The sequence below is a fragment of the Panthera pardus genome, unplaced genomic scaffold (genome assembly GCF_024362965.1).
Source record: "Panthera pardus isolate Hobbes unplaced genomic scaffold, ASM2436296v1 HiC_scaffold_22, whole genome shotgun sequence".
Classification (NCBI taxonomy): domain Eukaryota; kingdom Metazoa; phylum Chordata; class Mammalia; order Carnivora; family Felidae; genus Panthera; species Panthera pardus.
In genome coordinates, this window is record NW_026526788.1 from 44917418 (window position 1) to 44939479 (window position 22062).

Sequence of the window (22062 nt, forward strand, 5' to 3'; positions counted from 1 at the left end):
TGTGGCGTCAAAGGATGGATGGGCTGGACCCTGTAAAGTGGGGGGAAGTAGGGTCTTGTAGGAAGCCTAGTGACACCCCCAGCCTGAGAGCTGAGGGAAGACCTGACTGGCCCTGCTGTGGGGCCAGGGGCCTCAGACTTCCAGGCCAGGCTGGGGTTAGGGAAGGGGCTTTCTCAGTGCCCTGAGGTCCTGTGCGGAGCACAGGCCTAGAGGCAGGAAGGCCAGCAGAGGCCTCTCTGCCTCATCCTGGAGAGCACCCTGAGAGACTGAAGAGGTCAGGAGTGTCGTGCTCATGCCCTGTCTGCTTCCCAAGGCACCCTGACCCACTGATTTATTTCAAATGACAGCCTGATGAAATGGCTCTTTCTATTTCATTTGGGGTCCAGGTTCCTGCCTTGAGCTTTGCCTCCAAGTGACTGTCATGTCGTGTGGCAGCTTTCGTCAAGAGGGCGACAATCTTAAAGGTCAGAGCAGGAAATGCTGAGTTGAGCTGTCAGCGGGTGTGTGGCAGGCACCTGTAACCCTGGCCAGGCCGCCATGGGGGATGGACAACGACTGATGTCTGCACCTGCAGTTTGACATGCTGCTCAGACGCCATGACCTGCGTGTGTGCAGGGGACATAATCAGAGGAATGAAGCTGTCAGGTCGGCTGCACGGCGGGGTGCTTTAAAGCAGAAGCAGGGCAAGAGCCTACTTGTGTGGGAGTCTCCTGCCCGCCTCCAACCTCTCACTGCGAGTTGGTTAAGAAGACAGGAAGAGTCGGAGAGCTGCTGCCAACAGCTGGCTCAGCGGGAGACGCTTTCATACTGGTGATTTTATGCCCTCCCCCCCCCCCCCCCCCCCGCCCATGAGCTCAGCCTTGGGGTGGAGGTGTCAAGGATGGTGGGGCTATTAGTACCACTACTATTGGTTAGGGCTTCCCAGCTTCTAGATCCTGTGCCGGTCCCTGTAAGATCGCGCGGCCTTACGTCTTACGAGAGATGTGCTAGTGGGTGTTGTTGGAGACGAAAGGGGAGCTCACAGATATTTGGTAATTTGCTCCAGGTTGCAGCAGAGCCAGATCTGAACACAGCTGTGTCTGACCCCATGGTCTACTGCACGATAGCCTTACAGTTAAGAGCACAGAGGCCGACCCGGTCTCTGGGTCTGCGTTTGGCCAGATCCAGCTGTGTGTGCTGTTACCAGGGGAGTAAGTGTGCTTATCCACCCTCCTCAGTACCAGTCTCCATGATGAGACATATAAGCCTGTACACACAGAGCTCATCGCAGGGAGGGGGCTTCTATCACAAAAGTCACTGCACAGGATGTCCTCACCAGACTGACTCAGGGACCTTTGTAGGGGGGGAGAGGGCACGCTTGTGAAGTTCCAGATGTCGGGGAGAGGCGTTCCCCACAGAACAAGGTGTGTTGTTTGCTGTATTTGTGTGGATACCTTTTGTCGGACTATGTTTCTAGTATGATGCTGGCCATTGAACTGTTCCAATTCTTTTATTCGTCCTTTGAGATAATCATGTTTTTCTTTCTTCATGTTGCTGATGTGGTAAGTTACACTGATATTTCAAATACTGAATTGACTTGCATTGCTGGTGTGATACCTAATTATTATTGATGGACTCTTCTTTTTACATGTTGTCAGATTCAGATTCCATTTGCTGGCATTTTGTTGAGGGCTTTCAAAATATACTTTTTCTTATTTCTTAATTAAACTTTTGGTTCTGATATTTTAAAAAGTTATAACAGGGGGCACCTGGGTGGCTCAGTCAGTTAAGCGTCCGACTTCAGCTCAGGTCATGATCTCGCGGTCCGTGAGTTCGAGCCCCGCGTTGGGCTCTGTGCTGACAGCTCAGAGCCTGGAGCCCGTTTCAGATTCTGTGTCTCCCTCCCTCTCTGCCCCTTCCCTGTTCATGCTCTGTTTCTCTCTGTCTCAAAAATAAATAAAAGTTAAAAAAAAAGTTATAACACTAAACGTATTGTGGTACTCATTTTGCAATATGTGTATGTGAAATCATGGTATATTTTAAACTTATACAGAAAGATATATACAAATTATGTCAAAAACAAAAACAAAAGAATTACACACATACCCACTTATCATTCCTGGCATGAACACCTTACAAAATGATACAGTTGCTTACATATCCAATGCACACGTCTATACAACTACGCATGCATACACACACCACACACTGAAACTGCATGCTCACATCACACCCACCACACACACAACACATACTCACAACATACATCCCTGTGTTTACAACAGTGACTCTAGCTCTTACCTCCTGCACACAAATGCAAAGGCTCTACTTTTGTAATTTCAATACACGCCTTACTTGTGAGCTGGAATAGAAAGAGGGGTGGCAGGTCAGGGACAGTGTACAGGAGGTTGTGGTGAGATGTCACCCCATCCCCTTTCTCACATCCCTTACTCACTGGTTCTACGATGCTTCTCAGTTCCTTAAATCCATTGTCCACTCCAATCATGTGTTCTGGGCTGTCTGCAATTTCCAACAGCTACAAGGGAGAGGAGGTGACTTGGGCGCATAGGTAGGGGATTAGGACCCAGAAGTCCCCATTCCAGGAGGCAGTCTCTTGGCTCATGCCACGTTAGACTCTGAGGGCCAGACCCTGGCCTTGGCCAGCAGCCCACCATTAGGGAAGGGAAAGCCCTTAGTTTACTTTACTCCGCACTTTGGGTGTGGAGATTTGACACGATACTTGTTATTCATTTCTTCCTTGTTAGCCATTATTCTCCTCTACCGAGAAGCATCCTTGGGCAACCCTGGGAAAGCCGTCTTTGAAAGTTCCTCATCTAGGATTATAGGTGGCACCTGGTTACCTGTTTGGAATTACCTGGTCTTTCCTATAGTCTTTTACACCAATGGCATAAATGGTTGACCCCATTTTCCGAGCCTTTGCAGCCTAAGAGAAGGAAAGTGGTAAGTATAAATCACTAACTATGTGGAACAAAATACTGGTAATGATGGACTGGACTCACTTCGTACTTAGTCTCATCAAAGGACTCTGGTAGCAGTGTTCCCTCTGTCAAGGAGATAATCATGGAAGGAACTTTGTTTTCTGCAGAAAAAGCAAGTGGCCTGGTCAGTAAAGGCACCCAAGTGACACTCTGTAGGCTGCTGGGTCCACAGCACTGTTCCTCACACCTCCTCCTCCAGAGGACAGGCACCCGACCTTAGCACCCAGTATCAGAAGTGCCTGGAGGACTAGAAGCCCAGTCCTGGAAGGAGGAGGGGACTTAGACAGGACCCACATTACAGATGGCACTGAGCCCTGCTCCAGCCCTTCCTACTACGGTCACTATGACCAGACTCACAACCTTTGCCCTGAAAGGCAATTCCATTGGCTTCACTGGACAAGCGTCAGCCTTTTAGATGAGCAAAGGGAGTGACAGCCAGACTCGACTGTACAAGGTGTCTCGCAGCTCGGTGGAAGGCGGGACTCTGGCTCAGGCAAGCACGTGCAGAAAGACCTGCTGTATCCACAGGCCCAGGGATCCAGAAGGTGAGGTCAGAGGCTCTCGGGCTGAGGATGCTGTGCCCAGCTCAGTGCCTTTCCCCACCAGGCCCATGCTTCTTTCCTGGCAAGAGCTGGAGCCCTAACCTAGATGAACATGGTTCTGGGCAGAGCACAGCCGTTTCCAGTGTTGGAGGCACAGTCACAGGATGACATCAACCAAAGGGAAGGAACCGCAGGGAAAAGGCACCAGGGCCAGAGATGTGATGGAGACAAAGTGTGGGCAAAGGGGAAATCCAGCTCTTTTTTTCTGAAAACAGAATCCTGTCTGCTCCTGGTTCCCTTGGCTTTTCTTGTTCAGGCAGCCCAAGTGTTGGTCAAGCACCTCGCAGTTACCAAGAGCCTAGATGGTACACACATGATCCCATGTGGTTCTGAGACTCATCACTGGGGGTGGTTTTCATCCTCACTGCACAGAGGAGGAACCTGTGGCACAGAGAGGGCAAGCACCTTGCTCTAAGAATCAGTGCTAGGAAGGGGCCAAGGAGGGTCTGCACCTCGTTGAGGTCCAGGACTGGCTCTGTCCCCACACCTGCCTGTAATGAAGTCACCAGGAAGCTTACCTCCAGAGTTTGCTTTTTCAATCTGCTCATTTGCCTGCAAGGAAATGAAGGAGTGTTGGAGTCCTGGGTGGGAGGACCCAGGATACTCTAAGAACTCCATAAAGCATCTCTGCTCTAGATTCGGTACCTTTTTAAATCCTTCATGCATGTTTGTGGCTCCAGTAGGCACTGTATTCTGAAGTTTATTAAGACCATCACTTATTTCATTTCTGAAAAAAAAAATCAGAAAAGGGATTGTGGTGGTATGAGGTATTGACTATTAAAAAGAGCCCAAAGCTAACCTTTGTGCACTGCTGGTGGGAATGCAAACTGGTGCAGCCACTGTGGGTAAAATTATGGAGGTTCCTCAAAAAATTAAAAATGGAAATGCCATATGATCCAGTACTGGGTATTTACCCAAAGAAAATGAAAATGCTAATTTGAAAAGATACAGGCACCCCTACGTTCATTGCAGCAATATTTACAATGACCAAGGTCTGGAAGCAACTCGTGTCCAATGATAGATGAATGGATACAGAAGATGTGGTGTATATATTCAATGGAACATTAGCCAGCCATGAAAATTAACAGATCTTGCCATTTCCAACAACATGGATGGATCTAGACGACGTTATGTCGAATGATTAAGTCAGACAGAACGATAAAATACTATATGATTTCGCTTATATGTGAAATCCAAAAAACAAAACAAAGAAGAAAACAGACAAAAATCAGAAACAGACTCATAAATACAGAGCACTATCTGATGGTTGCAGAGGGGAGGGGAGGGTGGGGACGGGCAGAATGGATGAAGGGCAGTGGGAGATACAGGCTTCCAGTTATGGAATGAAAAAGTCACATGAATGAAAGCTACAGCAAAGGGAATATAGTCAAGGATGTTGTAATAATGTCGTAGGTGACAAATGGTAACTACACTTGTGGTGAGCACAGCTAATGTATAGAAGAGTCAAGTCACTATGTTACACGCCTAAAACTAATGTAAAACTAATGTGTGTCAGCTATATTTCAATAAAACGAAAAAACAAAACATCTCCAAGCCATCCTGGAGCCACTGTGCACTGTGCAGACCTGTCTAGTCGGGACAGAATACAAATCAAGTAGCCTGGTCATGACCTTATGCTCTGTGTCCTTGATATGAACAGGCCTTGCTCAGGCCTCCTCTGTCCCCCATCTGGTGAGCATGGGGTGGGGGGAGGCTGCTCTGCTGCTCCCATGGGTATGGCCTGGCTTTTTCTGCACTCACCATTGTCTCAGGCACACTACCTGGGGGACCCTCAAGAGCCCTGCCTTGATCATCCATGGTGAATGTGGGGCACACCCATGGATGTGCCACTGTGAATCTGTACTCGCAGTGTAACTGGCAGGGCTTCTAGCACCTACTGGGTCCCTTGGGAAGGCACACTCTTCCTTCAGCAGGTAAGGCTGAGTTTGGAAAAGGTCATCCTGCTGATAGCCCTGCCCTGTCCCATCTTACCCTATCACAGAATCCTGAGGTTGGCTCGTTGCCCTCCCACCACCCCAAAAAAGCCACTTCCCCTTCTGGATTGACACCAAAGGAAGAAGCAAGCTGCTTAATGAGAGAACTAGGGCTCCTGGGTTCACGTACTCCTGAAGAAAAAGGCCAAAAGCTGGGGAAGTGCCTCGAGGGCTGCCCATGCAGGTGGAGGGGCAGTGCTCCCCTTGCTGCCATGGGTATGTGGCCAGGCGGCTGCTGTTAAGGGGGATTTCACAGGTGGGACTGGGGCCCTAGGTTCAGGATAATCCCATGTGACAGGCCGAGCTGGCACAGCAAGGCTAGGAGAGCTGGGACCCTGAGAGGGCTTCTCACTGTGGGAAGTGGAGATGTTGCTGTGGGGTGAGATCTGAGAGCCCCAGGTCCAGTCCCACCCAGCCCAGGAGGTGAGGCCTGGCACCCATGGACAGTGGAGGCCAAACCAGGTGCTGTTCCACTCAGCAGAAGCCCTCTCCCTCCTCACCACATACCAGAAGATTTTCTTCCACCCCTTCCCAGTGTCTAGCCTAGGAGCCCCCAGGCTTTTTCTTGCCCAAGCAGGCTCTCCCCAGGGAGTGTTGCTCCTCTAACTTTGCTCCCAGCTATGTCCACGGAGGGGATACCAGCTCCTTGTCTCCTAGAGTCCTTCTTACTCTTTAACATCTGTCTCAACCCCTTGGATCCCCTCCATCTCTTCCCTGTTGTCACCCTCCTCACCATCAACCCTGGGGGCTTCCTAGGCTCTGGGCCCCTGGCTTTTCTAGTACCCAGAACAAACCCCCTTTCAACTCTGTCTCCTCAGCCTACTCTCTCCTAGCAGAAAGGGCTCAGAAAGCATTAAGCAGGGTCCCATCCCTGCTCCCACATTCTCTGCAGACCCTCCAGAATCACACCTATATCAGGCTCTAGTGTCCCCTCCTGGATTCTCTCTGCATGAGGTCCTTCCCAGGCTCCCTGCCAAAGGCCTCCTCAACTCCTAGGCAGTGGAGCATGTTTAGGAAGGCCAATCCCAGGCTGAGCCCAGCTCCAGTCAAGGTCCTGTGGGGGTTTGGGAGCTGGCAGCTTTAGGGCCCTGATCTGAGTGTGAGTTGTCTTCCCAAATGCACATCTTGCCCCTTCCCACCAATTTCACACCATTTCCACTCCCCTAGGCCCCACTCCCACTCCTGAACCCTGGCTTGGGGAAGATGTTACTTTGTTCACTCTCCAGAGATGACCATGGAGACCCTACCTGCCCCCCCCCCCCCACAGCTTCTCACATCTGGGCCCTGAGCCCCCCACCTTGGAGGAGGCAGAGGTCTTACCCTCCCCAGTGGGCAGCTCTTCCTCCAGAGCCCCCTGCCCAGCAGCCCTGTATCTCTCTGCCACCTGCCAGCGTCTCTCTTAATGGACTTGCTTCCTTCCACCTCAACCCCACTCAGGTCTCTCTGTCCTAATGCAAAACCCCACCTATGCACAAATTTGTGCCTCCACTAGTGCTTGGAGCAGTCAGCCCTCTCTTCCTGCTTGTCCTGGAGTCAGGCAGGAGAGTGCTGTCTCCATGCACTGACACCACCACACCCCTCCCCTGCAGGTTGGCTGTTCACTCTGTTGCTCTTGGCTTCTTCCCATGGTCCTGAATGCGGTTCTGTGCCACAAATACTGGGGCCCATCTAGTCCTGAGGGTGCTCAACCTCTCCTTGATGCTTAACTTTCTCTGAATTGGGCTCCAGTCATTTGTGCTTTTGAGAATCTTAACCTCCTTACCCAGCTACTCAAAGCTCCATAATTCCCAGTTTACAGACTTTGGGAAAACTGCTGGTCCCACCATGGCCAACCTAGGATGGTGGTCATGACTTTCTCAAGCACCCTCTCCCAGCCTGATGCTTAGGACCCCACTCTTGGGGTCCCATGTCTCAGACCCACTTAAGGAACAAGATCCCTTCACTGAGACCATCAAAACTTTGATGCTGCTCAACCCTTCCTCCCTGGTTATGACTTTTTCTCACTGGAATCCCCACTGGCCCAAGGTAGAGAGTGACACACAACAGCAGGTTCTTAATGCAGGTCACCATTTATAAAGAAAACATACACCTGCTCCAAAAAATTCTGGGAGTCCTCACAGCCAGCCTGTTCTAAGAACAGGGAACAATGAAGATAGAAGGACTCAGGCAGGTGAAAGGCAAAGCTTAGAGGGGGTGGAGATAGTCAAGCTGCACAGGGTTGGCCATTGTCAGAGCAGCCGGGGGTCTGAGAGGGCAGGGGAGCTAGACCTGGGCATCAGGGTATACAGTGGAGTCCAGGCCTGCCCAGTAGTCTTCACAGCAGTGGGCTCCCCACTGTGATCTCAGGGAACCCATTTTCCCCCTGGCTGTTTCATCAGTCTCACCCACTGGGCCTGTCTTGGGGATCAATGTGGCACTTACTTATCTGAGGTGAGTTTCATGAGGGTGTGGCCCTCTGTGGAGTAGGTGATGAAGGATATCCGCAGTTTCGGGCTGGGGAGAAAGCACATGCTTGTGAGAAGTCACCAACACAGGTTGCAAATGATGAACGAGCAGCCAGGGAGAGGTGCATGACAGTTTCCCTGCCCCATCCCAATTCTTCTGCTTTGGGGTCCATTTCCCAAACCCCAGAGCTTCCTATAACCTTAGTAAGGAATTCTGAGGTCTGTAAGATGTGTGGCCTTCTGGGAAGGGAGGAGTGTCCATCCTTACACTCACAACACCCCAATAGTGTTTGTCTGTTTGCCTGTTTGTCTCTCTCTCTCATGTGCGCATGCATGTGCACGCACACACACAGGCACTCACACAGATAGTTGCTCACACAGACAGCTGCATGCAAAAGGAGATAGACATCTACACACTCCTGCAGGAGGGACTTCCACTTGGCCTCTCTTCTGTAACATTTTTTGGAGCTTCACTGCCCTTCTTTCATTGCCTGTCTTCCCCAGCTCAACTCTTCTCATCTCAAAGAAATTATCTTCCCCCTTGCCAGCCATTCATATACATCCCTCTCTTTCCTGCTCCTGTCCACTGTCTTCTGGTTTGTTGACCCTCATTATCCCTTGGCTAAATTGGTACCATAGATCCCCAGCTGAATTCCCTACTGCTTTTAGCTCTTGTTCCCATTCATTTTACCCACTTTTGCCAAACTTTTCTTCTTAACGCACTACCTTACTCATGTCAGACCTCTAATCATGAATCATCTGTTGCTCCCTATTGTTCACAGCAGGAGATCTAGGTCCTGTGTGCTGGCACTATGAGCTGCTATGGCCATGGCCCCAAGCTGACATGCGCAGCCTCATCTCCCAGCCCTACCTTGAGTTAAACCTACTCTGCTGCCAAACAGACTACTCACTCCACAAGAAGTCTCCCTGATGGTTCCTGTTACCCTGTCTTTCCCATCCATCAAAGCCTAGTTAATATTGCCACATCTTCTGGAAGCTATCCTTGAATTAAAATTCTTGCTTTTTCCTTAAGCTCATCATATAAGCCCTTTGCCTTTTCTTTTGACCCCTGACACCTTTAAACCAGGTGTTTAATTATTATGTTACTGGTTTGCCTGTTTCTTAATCTATTAGGTCCTCAAAGGCAGACTGTGTCCTCAGTCATATAGCTTCTCAGGCAGGAGCCAAGTAAAGCTGTTGGGGCCCTTGGAATCACTGCGATTTGTCTTTTCCTCACTGTGGGCTCTGTGCTCCTGCATGAAGGGACTCCAATTCTCACTGAGTCCAAACAGCTCTGTGCTGGGTTTAGCAGAGGAAATCACACTATTAACACAGAGAAGCCATACTTTTCGAACTTTTTGACAAAATCTTCCACAAGGTTGTAAATGTCCATCCAGTTGTTGTTCACACTGCCTGACCTGAAAATGAAGAAACATGAGTGAGAGGGATGAGTTACATCTGTCGTGTAGGAATAGTTTCTGCCTTCTCTGCCCTCCTGCAGGCTCTTCAGCAACCTCCTCATCCCTACTCTCTTCCACATAGCTAAAGTCTGCCACACACCTTCAGTGACTTCAACGGGTCACCCTGGTGGTGACTTTCATCAGTGTGAATTATGGGAGACCTGTGTGCTTGGGACTGAGGGACCTCTGAGGTTGCCACCTCTGGTGGCAAACCAGGATATTTGGTCATGCTAGGTGAGACTGTTGGACAAGAAACAAGGGGGATGCATTGGTTGGCAAAGCCTCCACCAGTTCTGATCTGTTGGCTCTCCTGGTTGCCATTGTCTCCCAGATGAATGCTCCTTCCCTGCCCCTTGAAGGTGTGGGTGGTTTGGTGTGAGGCAGAGCTCTTTGGCACCACATCCCTACAAAGTACTCTTGGCTTTTCCTTTCCATTATTCCTTCCACCTCTTCTAGGCTATATCTAAAACTGCCAGTAGATGATGAGGAAACTAAGGATAGACGTTCCTGATGATGTCAGGATTATTATTCATGGACACATACATACCAGACACTTTACATGCATGATTTCCAATTCCAGAGCAACTCTATGATATCAGCATTATTCCCATTTTACACATGAGATTCACAGGTCATGACATTTGCCACATTTCCATATTTAGCATGGATCTGAACCCAGATCTAGCTTCAAAACCCATGCTCTACCCATCGTACTAGGCAGATCAGGGTGAGTTAGACAATTGCTGGGTAGCAAATTACTAGACTCTGACAACCAACCTATGACGCAGACTTTATCTCAGAAGCTTCCATGCTAAAGTGCAGGACAACTTCCTTAATTAATGGTAACCCTTTCCATGCTCCTTCTTATTACTTTTCTTTCCTGTTTTCCCCCTGTGTGAAAAGGATCTTCCAAAGAAGATTTATAGGAAACAAGAGTCTACAACTCACCTACTTACTCTGGGGAAGTTTCCAGTTTGTGATGATTTTGAAGAAAGATTTAGACTCTAGAACATAGACAAACATGAGTATTCATTGGCCATAGAAGATACCACAGGACTTATAGATCCCTAGGAAGGAGGCAGTATGGAAAACAACCATGTGGGCTTCTAGTACAAAGAGCTCCAGTCATGTTCTAGTGACTCACTCTTAAATGAGAATGGAGATGATTAGCAGATATTTGAAGATATTGCTATCATTGAAGCTTGCGGCCAAAACACCTAGTGATACAACTATGCTGGGAGAATGGAAAGGATGGGTAAAAATCAGATAGGGGAGCTGAGCTATAAGAAAGCTTAATTCCCTTTCCTCATAATAAGAAGTCAATAGAGAATGAGTAAATCTCGAACAGCAAAAAGCAGCATCAGTACTAACATGTTATTAGAAACAGGGTCATATTACCAGAAGAAAAATCTGCAAAATGATGGACAAAAACACAAGTCCCAACTAATTGCTTCCTGCCAGAGACTCATTAAGCTTTAAAGACACATGTAGGTTCAATGTGAAGGAACTCAAGATATTCCATCCAAGTGAAACCAAAAGAAATTAGATAGTTATACTTATATCAGACAAAATAGACTTTAAGCCAAAAATGGTAACAAGAGTCAAAGAAAGTTACTACATAATGATAAAATGGTCAATACATCAAGAAGATATAACAATCATAAATACATATGTACTCAACATCTGAGCACCTAAATATATTAAGCAATACTAACAAATCTGGAGAAAAGATAACAATACAATAATAACAGGCAACTTCAATGCCCCAGTTTCAGCAATGGATAGATCATCTAGGCAGAAAATCAACAAGGAAACATTGGAATTGAACCATATCATGGTCAAATGGACTTAATAGACATATATAGAATATTTCATCCAACTTTTGCAGAATGCACATTCTTTTCTGGTCCACACAGATTATTCTCCAGGATAGATCATATGACAGGACACAAAACAAATTTTAGCAAATTTAAAAATACTTAAATCATACCAGCTATCTTTTCCAACTACATGGAATAAAAAAACAAGAGGAAGGAGCACCTGGGTTGCTCTGTTGGTTGAGCATCCAACTCTTGGTTTCAGCTCAGGTCATGGTGTCATGGTTAATGAGATCAAGTCCTGCATCGGGCTCTGCACTGACAGCACAGAGCTTACTTGGGATTCTCTCTTTCTCTCTCTCTGTCTCTCTGCCCCTTCCCTGCATGTGCTCTCTCTCAAAATAAATAAACAAACATTTAAAAAGCAAGAGGAAATATGTAAAGTCTACATTTATGTGAAAATTGAGCAACATACTTTTGAACAACCAATGCATGAAAGAAAAAAACCAAATGGGAAAATAAAACCTTAAAAGTAATGGAAATGGAAACAAATAGCAAAACCTACAGAATGTTGCAAGCGCAGTTCTGAGAGGAAAATTTATAGTGATAAATGTATATATTAGGGATATAGCAAAATATAAAAAAAACCCTTACTTTACATGTCAAGGAACTGGAAAAAAAAGGGAACAGACTAAGTCCAAAGTTAGCACAAGAAACAAAATAACAAAGGTGCTGAAATACATAAATTTAACTTAAATTAGAAATAGAAGAGGAGACATTGCAACTGACACTATAGAAATACAGGATCATAAGAAACTACTCTGAATAATTACATACCAACAAGTTAGAAAATCTAGAACAAATGGATAAATTCCTAGAAACACACAAACCTGCCAAAACTGAAACATGAAGAAATATAAAATTTGAATAGACCTATGTCTAGTAAAGAGATTGAATCAGAAAACACAAATCTTCCCAAAGAGAAAAGCCTGGGACCAGATGGTTTTGTAGGTTACTGTCACCAAACATTTAATGAAGAGTTAACACCAATCCCTTCCAAATTCTTTCAAAAAATGGAGAAGAGGGAACACTTCCAAACTCATTCACTGAGGCCTGAATTACCTTGATATCAAAGCCTGACAAATACTACAAGTACAGACCAATATCCTATAGGAATATGGATGCAAAAATCTTCAACAGCAACAAAAATCTAGCAAACTGAATTTAGCAACATATTAGAAGATTTTTATTCCATGACCAAGTAGGATTTATTTACACAATGGAAACAGGGTTCAACATGCAAACATCAAACAATGTAATTAACAGAATAGAAGAGAATTAGCAGAATAGATTGGAAAAAAAAACCAACTACATGATCATTTCAATTGATGTAGAAAAAGGATTTGATAAAATCCAACATACTTCCTTCACAAAAATACTCCCACTAGGAATAGAGAAATGTTGTATGACAAACATAATAAGGGCCATATATGAAAAACCCACAGTTAACATATTGATGGTGAAAGACCAGAGCTTTTCCCAAGATCAAAAGTAATACAAAAATGCCCAGTTTCATAATTTCAATTCATTGTAGTATTGGAAGTCTAGCCAGATCAATTAGGCAAGGGGAAAAAAAGGCATCCAAATTTAAAAGGAAGATGTAAAATGATCTCTTCTTAGATATGATCTTACTTGTAAAAAACCCCATAGATTCCACACACAAAAAACTATTTGAGCTAATAAAAGAATTCAGCAAAATTTCAGGATACAAAATTAACATATAAAAATCAGTTGCATTTCGATATACACTAACAATGAACATTCCAAAAAGGAAATCAAGAAAATAAATCCATTTATAATATTATCAAACAGAACAAAATATTTATGAATAAATTTAACCAGAGGCAGAAGACTAGTACACTGAAAACTACAACATATGGCTGAAGGAACTTTATATTTGTTTAATGTTTATTTATTTTGAGAGAGAGAGAGAGAGAGAGAGTGGGGAAGGGGCAGAGAGAGAGGGGGAGAGAGAGAATCCCAAGTAGGCTTCACACTCAGCACAAAGCCCGACATGGGGCTTGATCTCACGACAATGAGACCATGTTTGGAGCTGAAATCAAGAGTCAGATGCTCCACTGACTGAGCCACCCCTTAGACCCTATGGCTGAAAGAAATTTAAAAGACACAAATCACTGGAAGAACATCACATATTCATGGACTAGAAGAGCTAATATCCTAAAGCTGGCAATACTAGCCAAGGCTATCTACAGGTTCAATGCAATCTTTATTAAAATGTCAATGACGGGGTGCCTGGTGTCCAACTTTGGCTCAGGTCATGATCTTGCAGTCTGTGAGTTTGAGCCCCACGTTGGGCTCTGTGTTGACAGCTCAGAGCCTGAAGCCTGATTCAGATTCTGTGTCTCCCCCTCTCTTTGTCCCTGCCCTTCTCATGCTCTGTCTGTCTGTCTCTCTCTCAAAAATAAAGATTAAAAAAATTTTTTTAAAAGTCAATGACTTTTTTCTTGCAGAAACTGAACAATCCATCCCAAAATTCATATTGAATCTTAAGAGACCTTAAATAGTTTTAAAAAATCTTGAATAAGAGCAAAGGTTGTGGACTCACATTTTCTGGTTTCAAAATTTATTGCAAAGCTACAATAATCGAAATAGTGTAGTACGGGCATAAAGACAGACATATAGACTAATGGAATAGAATAAAGAGCACAGAAATAACCCCTCATATATATGTTCAGTTGATTTTTGACAAGGACGCCAAGGCCATTCAATGTGGGAAAGGACAATATTTTCAACAAATGGCGCTAGGAAAACTGGATGTTCACATGCAAAACAATGTAGTTAGGCTCTTATGTCATCCACAAAAATTAATTCAAATGAATCAAAACCAAATGTAAGAACTAAAAATATTAAACTTTTTAGAAGAAAATATAGGGGAAACCTTCATGCTGTTGGATTTGGTAATGGTATTTTGGATATGGCAACAAAAGCACAGGTAATAAAAGAAAAAACAGATCAAACTACATCAAAATTAAAAACTATTGCATGATTCCACTTATATGAGTTACCTAGAATAGGCAAATTCATAGATATAGAAAATAAAATAGAGGTTCCCACGGTTTGGGGAAGGATGAAAGGGGAAATAGTGTTTAATGTATACAGATTCCAATGACTTCTGTCCTCATCAAAGCACATAAGCCATGGCTAGCTTGAGGGGTTGTGAGGGGTCCTGAGAAGGAAAAAATAAAAGGCATGGGATAGTTCACCAAAAGTGGTACACAGATCAACAGACTGTCCCTGCATAGTCCTGTTCTGTTCACCTGAGCTGAGGGAGAAGCTGTGAGAACACAAACATGCTGAGTACGGATGCTCTTTCAAGGATGCTCCTTCAGCTGTCATCCCCTCTAAGATCCTTTAACCTGCAGAGTTGCCTTACCTAAGAGCATGCCTTTCCTGAGGTTCCCACCTGAAGTGACTGATGGCCCAATCGTTTGGCCCAACTTGGCACAGCCCTGAAGGCACCTTTTAGCTCCAAAGCTCCCCATGAATCAGGTGAGGCTGTCATGTCTGCATTGAAGCTCCACTGAATCCTATTTTTGCCTGTTCCCTTGCACAGATATTAATGTCAAGGCATCCCCTAATGAGCATCCTGCACAGGCTTCGTCCTTGGTTTGGATGGGTCTTGAAGCTCTCCCTCTCTCCTCTATGGAAACCCCTCTTCCTCCACCAGTGCCACACATGTGGGTGCTCCCTAAATTCTGTCTGCCCTTTCTCCTCTCAGTAGACACACCTGTTCTGAGCTTCTAATTTTTTCTCCAGCCTCACAGTCCTCCTGGGACCTTCTAGGCCCTTCCCCTTTCCACTCCAGCCATGCTATCATCCTTCCCCCTTCCAATCTATCCTTCCCAAGGCAGCCAAGAGGTATTTTTGAAAACACAGGTCTGATCCTTCTCTCTTTTGATAAAAGTGATTCTTTAAATAATGTCCATATGCCCTTGAAGTGAAAAACACACCTCTACATGTGCGCAAGGCCTCACTACTGGCCTGTGCCCTTCCCTTCTCCCCCTTCTCCCCCCGCCCACAGGATCCTCTGAGGGCCTCACTTCTCAGGCCTTTGCACTGGCCACTCCCTCAGCCTGGAGCTCCCTGGCCCACCACCTCCCTGGTGCCTGAGAAAATAGTGCAGGCACACAGCAGGGCTCACTAATTTTCATCCAATTCAATCTAGTGTATGACCAAATAAATAATGAATCTAATGAATAAGGTTGGAGTGAACCACTCAAGGCTTTCCTGCAGGTGACAGACTATGTTTGCTTCCAAAACCACCGCAGGGACCCACTCAGCCTCAGGGACTTTGGAATGGGCTTTGGAGGGAGACATTCCAGAGTTTCAACTCCTGTTCCATGTCTTCCCATCTGAGGGCTTTAGGGGGTCATTCCTTGGCCCTGCGTGGCTTCCTTCCCTCATCTGTGAAATAGGGGTAATAACATTTACCTACAGAAGACTCAGTGATGAAGCTGCTTCCCCCTTTACCCTTGTCCCCAGTCCAGAGAAATGCCCCAGTCATGAGCAACTCCCTCATTCAATATGTATAGATTCTTCAAAATAGATCCAGAATCTGTCCACTCAGCACCTCCACCCCTACCCTACTGGTCCATACTCCCATTATCTCCTCCCTGAATCCCTGCATTAGCCTACCCCCCGACTCACCACCACCACCACCACACTGGTCTGCCCTTGGGCCCTTCATTTGTGATCTTTTCAGCCAAGACCCAATGGCATGCCCTCTCTGCTCAAAAACACCTTCTTATCCCCCTTCGCTTTCTAGTCTGTCAGCCCCACCTTCCCAGACCACCTCTTCAGAACAGGCCCTCCCTCAGCACTTCCCATCTTTCTGCCCTGATTCCGGCCCCCACCTCCAGCCTGTGCTAATCCCATCTGACACACTACTTCCTCTTCTCTTTTATTTATTTCCTCTCTCCTCATGGAAACTCCAGGAAGTGTTTGATGCCTTATCCCCATGCCCAAACAGTGACTAACATACTCAGTTGATCAGTCATTATTTGTGAGTGGACGAATTGTTAAGGGAATGAATGAACAAATAGAACTGCTCATCACATGGGTGAGAGGTCCCAGAGAGCCTTGGGAGAGTCAACAAGCAGAGGCATTTGACCTCTACCCTGGCACCCCAAAGGGCAGTTCAGAAGAGAGCTGATCCAGGGAGGAGAGGGGGGCCCTGCAGTTCTGGGGAGTTCCCAGCCCCAGTGTGCATGACTCTGCCTTCTCTAGTAACATTTTATACTCATCTTCCACAATTGTATCTGCTGCTGTGCTGGGAAAACTGCCTCCAAACTTGCCTTCATCCTCATCACAACCTGGTGAGGTGGGTATGAAGATCCCCATCATACATACGGGGACCCTGAGGCACAGAGAGGTGAAGCAGTTTGTTCAGGGGTTCGTGACTGGTGAGTGCCGTCTGCCTGACTTGCACACTTGGGGCTGCCCCCTCAGTGGTCATTACTCCCCTTTCCCCAAGAGCCGCAGGGAGAAGTGCCTGAGGGAGTCTGTCCTCACCCTCCAGGAATCTCTCATCAAGCTGGCCCTCAAAGGAAGTGTAAAGCCTTCTTCAACCAGACTGGGTGTGCGCAGGTCCTGGGGAGATGGTGTTATTTCCCTGGGGCTGAGGAGTTTGCTATGGTTTCAGACAAGCCTGGCCTGGTAAACCACAGGCAGGATCTAGCTGGACTCCTCACTGATGACCTGGGGCTGGGAAGGGGGTGTGTAAGGGCTCTTTCATGGTCACCCTCAGTTCCTCTCCAATCCACACAATCCAGCAGGATTCAGTCCTGACACTTGTTATTCTGGCTTGTCAAACTGAATGACCCAGAGAAAGGCTGTCAACCCCCTTACTGCCTTTCTACCCCCAGCCCTAATGCCTAAGAGAGAAACCTCCATCCCCCTTGGCCGTGCCAAGTATCACTGAGGCAAGACCTGCCCAAGGCAACTCAGAAGTCCCTCCACAGGACAGTGAGGAAGGACTTATTCCAGTGGGCAGGGTGGCTCCCATCTCTGCAGGCTTTGCTTAGAAGCTGGTGGCTGGACACACATCCCCCTAGTCATCAGCCTCCATGGAGAATAGAAGGACACACAGGAAGCTGAGTCTTGCCACGCCCATCAGCTTTGGGGCTACTTCATCTAGCCTTTAAATGCCATCCCCTTTCCATGAGATCACAGATGCAAATGCCTCTCTACTCTACATTCCACGGTGGTTTTGTGGATGACAGAAGTGCAGTGGAAGGGCTTTGGAGACCAAAATGTGCTTCAACAGTATTATCGACAATCATATCACTGATAGTATTGACTCACTAAAGTTCATTCTCAATCCAACAGACAAGTTGCAAATGGAACCAAGGCAATGTCTCCAATCTCTCCAAGCATGAAGATCCGTCCCCTTTTGAGGATCACAAGGTGCCCTGCTTCCCAGGACAATACCAGGTCAGACATAACTGTTCTCAAAGTGCAAACAAACTGTAACTAGTCTCCAAGCAGTCGAAGAAGAAAGCAAAACCGTTGGCAGGAAAACAAAGGGCTTTCTTTTCTTTTCTTTTCTTTTCTTTTCTTTTCTTTTCTTTGCCTTTTCTTTCTTTCTTTCTTTCTTTCTTTCTTTCTTTCTTTCTTTCTCTTTAAAGTTTATTTATTTATTTTGATGGGGTTGGGGCAGAAAGAGAGAAGGAGAAAGAATTCCAAGCAGGCTCCTGGCTGTCAGGGCAGAGCCCGCTGAGGTGCTTGATCACTGTGAGATGGTGACCTAAGCCAAAATCGAGAGTCAGTCGCTTGGGGCGCCTAGGTGGCTCAGTCGGTTAAGCATTTGACTTCAGCTCAGGTCATGAGCTCATGGTTTGTGAGTTCGAGACCCACTCAAGCCCCACTCGAGCCCCACTCAAGCTCCACGTCAGGCTCTGTGCTGACAGCTCAGAGCCTGCTGCCTGCTTCAGATTCTGTGTCTCCCTCTCTCTCTCTCTCTCAAAAATAAACAAATAATAAAACATTAAAAAAAGGAGAGAGATGCATGACTGAACCACCCAGGTGCCCCGGGAAAACAAAGGAATTTCCAAACTGTGACACTATGAGAATGCCCAGTGGAAGCAACACATAATCTCTCTGGGGCCAGTAAAAATAAAACTTTCCACTCACTTGGGTGGAAAACAACATAAGCAAAACACCTCACAAAGTAGAAACTGAAACCCAGCGAGCTTCTAACAACTGCTGAGAAGGAGCTCCTAGCAATCACTTGCCTATCCAGCTATTTAAGGGGCATGCAGGCCATAGATCCAGTCCATGCTGGTGGGAGGACTTAGAGCCATTCAGAAACCTTATGGTGGCCTTTTATTCTCTCAAAAAGGAAAAGTCCCAGAGAACAAATTTTGGGGGCATTCCTTCTCCCTCAGGAACAAGGGGAGACATACAGGTTCCTTGGCTCTGACCAAGGTTACTCCCTGGCCCCTCCACTCACAGAAGCTGGCATCCCCTTTGGCCATCACCTGCCCATATTGACTTCAGGGACCACACCACCCTGGGGCGCTGGGTAGGGCAGGAGGACCACTCACTTATCCAAGATGAAGTAAAGGTCATATGCGCTCTGGCAGGATTGCCTTGTATCTTTTTCCGGGTTATCCCAGGAATAGTGGCTGCGGAGGTGGTGGACATTTCCCCCCTTTGGACGGAGGTAGTTATGGAGGCTTTTCCCACTTAGAACGAGGCCATGCAGGTCTCTGGAGCCCCGGACGCTGTGCTGCCAACTTCCGGCTTTCAGCAGTGGAGGCCGCAGCACAAGCAGCAGAAAGAGCACGGGGCCCGGCACACCCAGGCCGTGGTTCCCCATTTTCCTGGCCACCTTCTTGGAGCTGCTGGCTGCTGGCCGCTTCAGGTCACCTCAGGCGGCTGCCTCCGGAGACTCCACCTGTGCCCTGGGGCTTTGGCTCCCGCCAGCACTTTCCCAAGGCGCACTTCAAGCCTGCACCTGCTATCTGCCCTTTGGGCGGAAGAGGGAAACAGCTGGCTCTGGGGCGATGGGCCCAGTACCTGCTGGCCCTTCCCCCACGCAGCTGGGGCAGAAGGCCTTGTTATGATGGACAGGGGGGTTGGCATGGTGACTTTGTGACCTACAGCTCTGCTCAGTGTCCTGCCTGTTGACAACCCCAGGCAGGAGTCATGGTATCTTTAGATGGGGGGTAAGATGAGGCCTCCATTTGTCTCTTATCCTAAACCCTCACAGGTGGCCATTAAAATCTCCCAAGACTCTTTTTTTTATAATTCAAAGAAGGCAGCTGAGGTGGCTTAGATGAGGACATCCCTGTGAGTGTTCACGAGGTCAAGGAACTGGGAGACTAGAGTACAGTAATTAATGGTTATTGGTGAATACTGAAGTCACCTGTGGACATGGAAGGATCTAGAAGGAGAAGAAGGCAGTGCAGTGTTACCATAGTCCTTTGTGAATGAGGGACATTCCTGTTACCTACTCCTGTGTAACAAACTACCCCCAAATTAATGACATAAAACATTTTATATGTGCACAGTTTCTGTGGATCAGAAATGCAAAGAGGGCTGAATAGGGATGGTTTGTCTCTGCTTCGTGGAAAAACATGGAAAACCCATTTGGTCTTTCATATAAATTTTAGAAGCAGCACATCCTCAGTGCTCCCCCAATCTTCTTAATGCTTGATTACAGTAACATTAAATATATAGATACACTTGGATGGATTTGAATCTGCCCTCTAGACTCCCCTATCAGTGAACCTGGCAATGTTCTCATTTATCTACTCCTTTTCCAGCACCTTAAATAAACTTCCCTATGAAGATCTTCACTTTTTTTCTCAAGTGCCTTCCCTAAATATCTTATATATTTGCTGTTATTGTAAATGGCATTTAAAAAATAAAGCTTTTAAACTGTTTATTGGTGTTGTGGACAAATGTATTAATTTCTTGATTATTCACACAGCTTGTTAAGCTTCTTTATTCTAAAATATATCTGTAGAGTGGTTTTGGTTTTTCTATAAAATCAAAACCCAAAAAACATTGCTCTGACGAGTTCTCCAATGACATGTTGCTGGAAGGTGTGATGGAGGTATTATTGATTTTAAAGAGAATACTTCTGGGGAAGAGCAAAGATGGCAGAACAGCATGGATGTTTTTTGTGTGTCTCGCGTCCAAGAGATACAGCCAGACCAACACTAAACCATCCTGCACACCCAGAAAACTGATCTGAGGATTAACACAACAATCTGCACAAACTGAACCACAGAACTCAGCAGGTACACAGTGTGGAGAGGTGAACTTGGGGAGAGAGAAGCCACGGAGGACAGGGAGCCGTTTTGCATGCGGAGAGAGGACAGAGATGGGGGGAGGGGAGAATATGGGAAAAGCACCCCCCTGCCCCAAAAGCAGCTGGAGAGAAAGTGGGAAAGTGGAAATAGCCACAGGGACTGAACTAAAAAAGGATAAAGGAGAAAGGAGAGGGTTTAAATTCCATTAAGACTATAAACAGGGGAGCTCAGAGACTGAAACTCTGAAGCTTGATACCTGGAGGAGCTCTGGTGGGAAGGGTGAATCCCCAGGAGCAGAGTGGAGTCTGGGGTTCTTCAGGCCACATGGGGAGAGGTGGTTCCCTTGCTGAGAGGACACCTGAGAGGACACTGTGGGTTTCCCATAGGCAAGGCCCCAGTGTACCTAGGAGAACAACCACATTCGCTGGTGCTGGAACAAGGTCGTTAAGGGTGAAGCCTGGTGCCAGATGTGTATTGTGATTTTCCCTAATCCCTGAAACGCTGCTGGTACACTATTTCGCGAACTTTTTCTGGGGTGGGCTGGCACCCAGCCACAGTTTCTGGGTACTGGCAGCAGCATGGTTCTGCAAATGTTCCTGGGTGCAGCCGGCACCCAGCCATTGCTTTGTGAGACCCTCCACAGAAGGGCAGAATGGGTCAAAGCCGCTGTCCCTCAGAAGTAAGGAGTCGGGAAAAACAGCCACATATCAGACAAAACTCAGGAGGGAAGTGCTTCCTGGGACTTGGTCACAACAGTGTAAAAGTGGGGAGTGGATGAAAGCTGAAGACAAAGGATGGGTGTGCGATTGTTGATTGGGGAGAAGAGAGTTCTGATACTAGAGACTGGGTAGTTGGGTGATGCCATTTTCACCACTCCTGCTCATGCGCATATGCACCTACAAGTGCCATAACAATCCACCCCAGTAAGCTAAGCAGCACTATCTAGTGGAGAATGGAGCTGTTACACTAAGCCCCACCCAAATGGGCCAACCTTGCTCTTCAGGATTACAAGTCTCTCCTCCTGCTTAGTTTATGGACTATAAAGCACTTCATAGTTTGACTTCTAGGGGAAAATGAAGTAATTTCAGACATATTTCAGTGTGTTCACTGGTCCATCTAAAAACTTTCTTTTTTTCTTTTTTCTTTTTCTTTTTTTTCCTTTTTCATTTCTTTTCTTTTTCTTGAATACAGAAAGAGAAGAAATTCATTTTTATTTTCAATTTTTATTAAATATGTTTCTTTAATTTTTTTCTACTGTATTTTTTACTTTTGTGTAAATTTTTTCAAATTCTATTTTACTTCCATCATTTCATTTTAGTCTCCTTCTGTGTATTCATTTTCTCAAATTTTCAAACGATTTCCTTTTTTTTTCTTTCCCCTTTTTTCTCTAATCTACAAAGCTCCTTTCAACACCCAGACCAAAACA

The 22062-nt window shown here is 46.4% G+C and overlaps 1 protein-coding gene across 1 annotated transcript in view; it reads right to left on the minus strand.

Moving 5' to 3' along the window:
• Positions 1–19396, minus strand: part of ANTXRL (ANTXR like) — a 36327-nt gene extending 16931 nt beyond the window's left edge. Inside the window, exons 1-9 of the mRNA XM_019444846.2 lie at positions 18921–19396; positions 9365–9436; positions 7996–8067; positions 4226–4307; positions 4099–4132; positions 3000–3079; positions 2855–2923; positions 2435–2515; positions 2281–2341 (exon numbers count right to left, since the gene is read on the minus strand). Coding sequence (XP_019300391.2) covers positions 2281–2341; positions 2435–2515; positions 2855–2923; positions 3000–3079; positions 4099–4132; positions 4226–4307; positions 7996–8067; positions 9365–9436; positions 18921–19195 — 826 coding nt within the window. The 5' untranslated portion in view covers positions 19196–19396. The remainder of the gene's footprint in view (positions 1–2280; positions 2342–2434; positions 2516–2854; positions 2924–2999; positions 3080–4098; positions 4133–4225; positions 4308–7995; positions 8068–9364; positions 9437–18920) is intronic.
• Positions 19397–22062: the final 2666 nt, after the last annotated feature.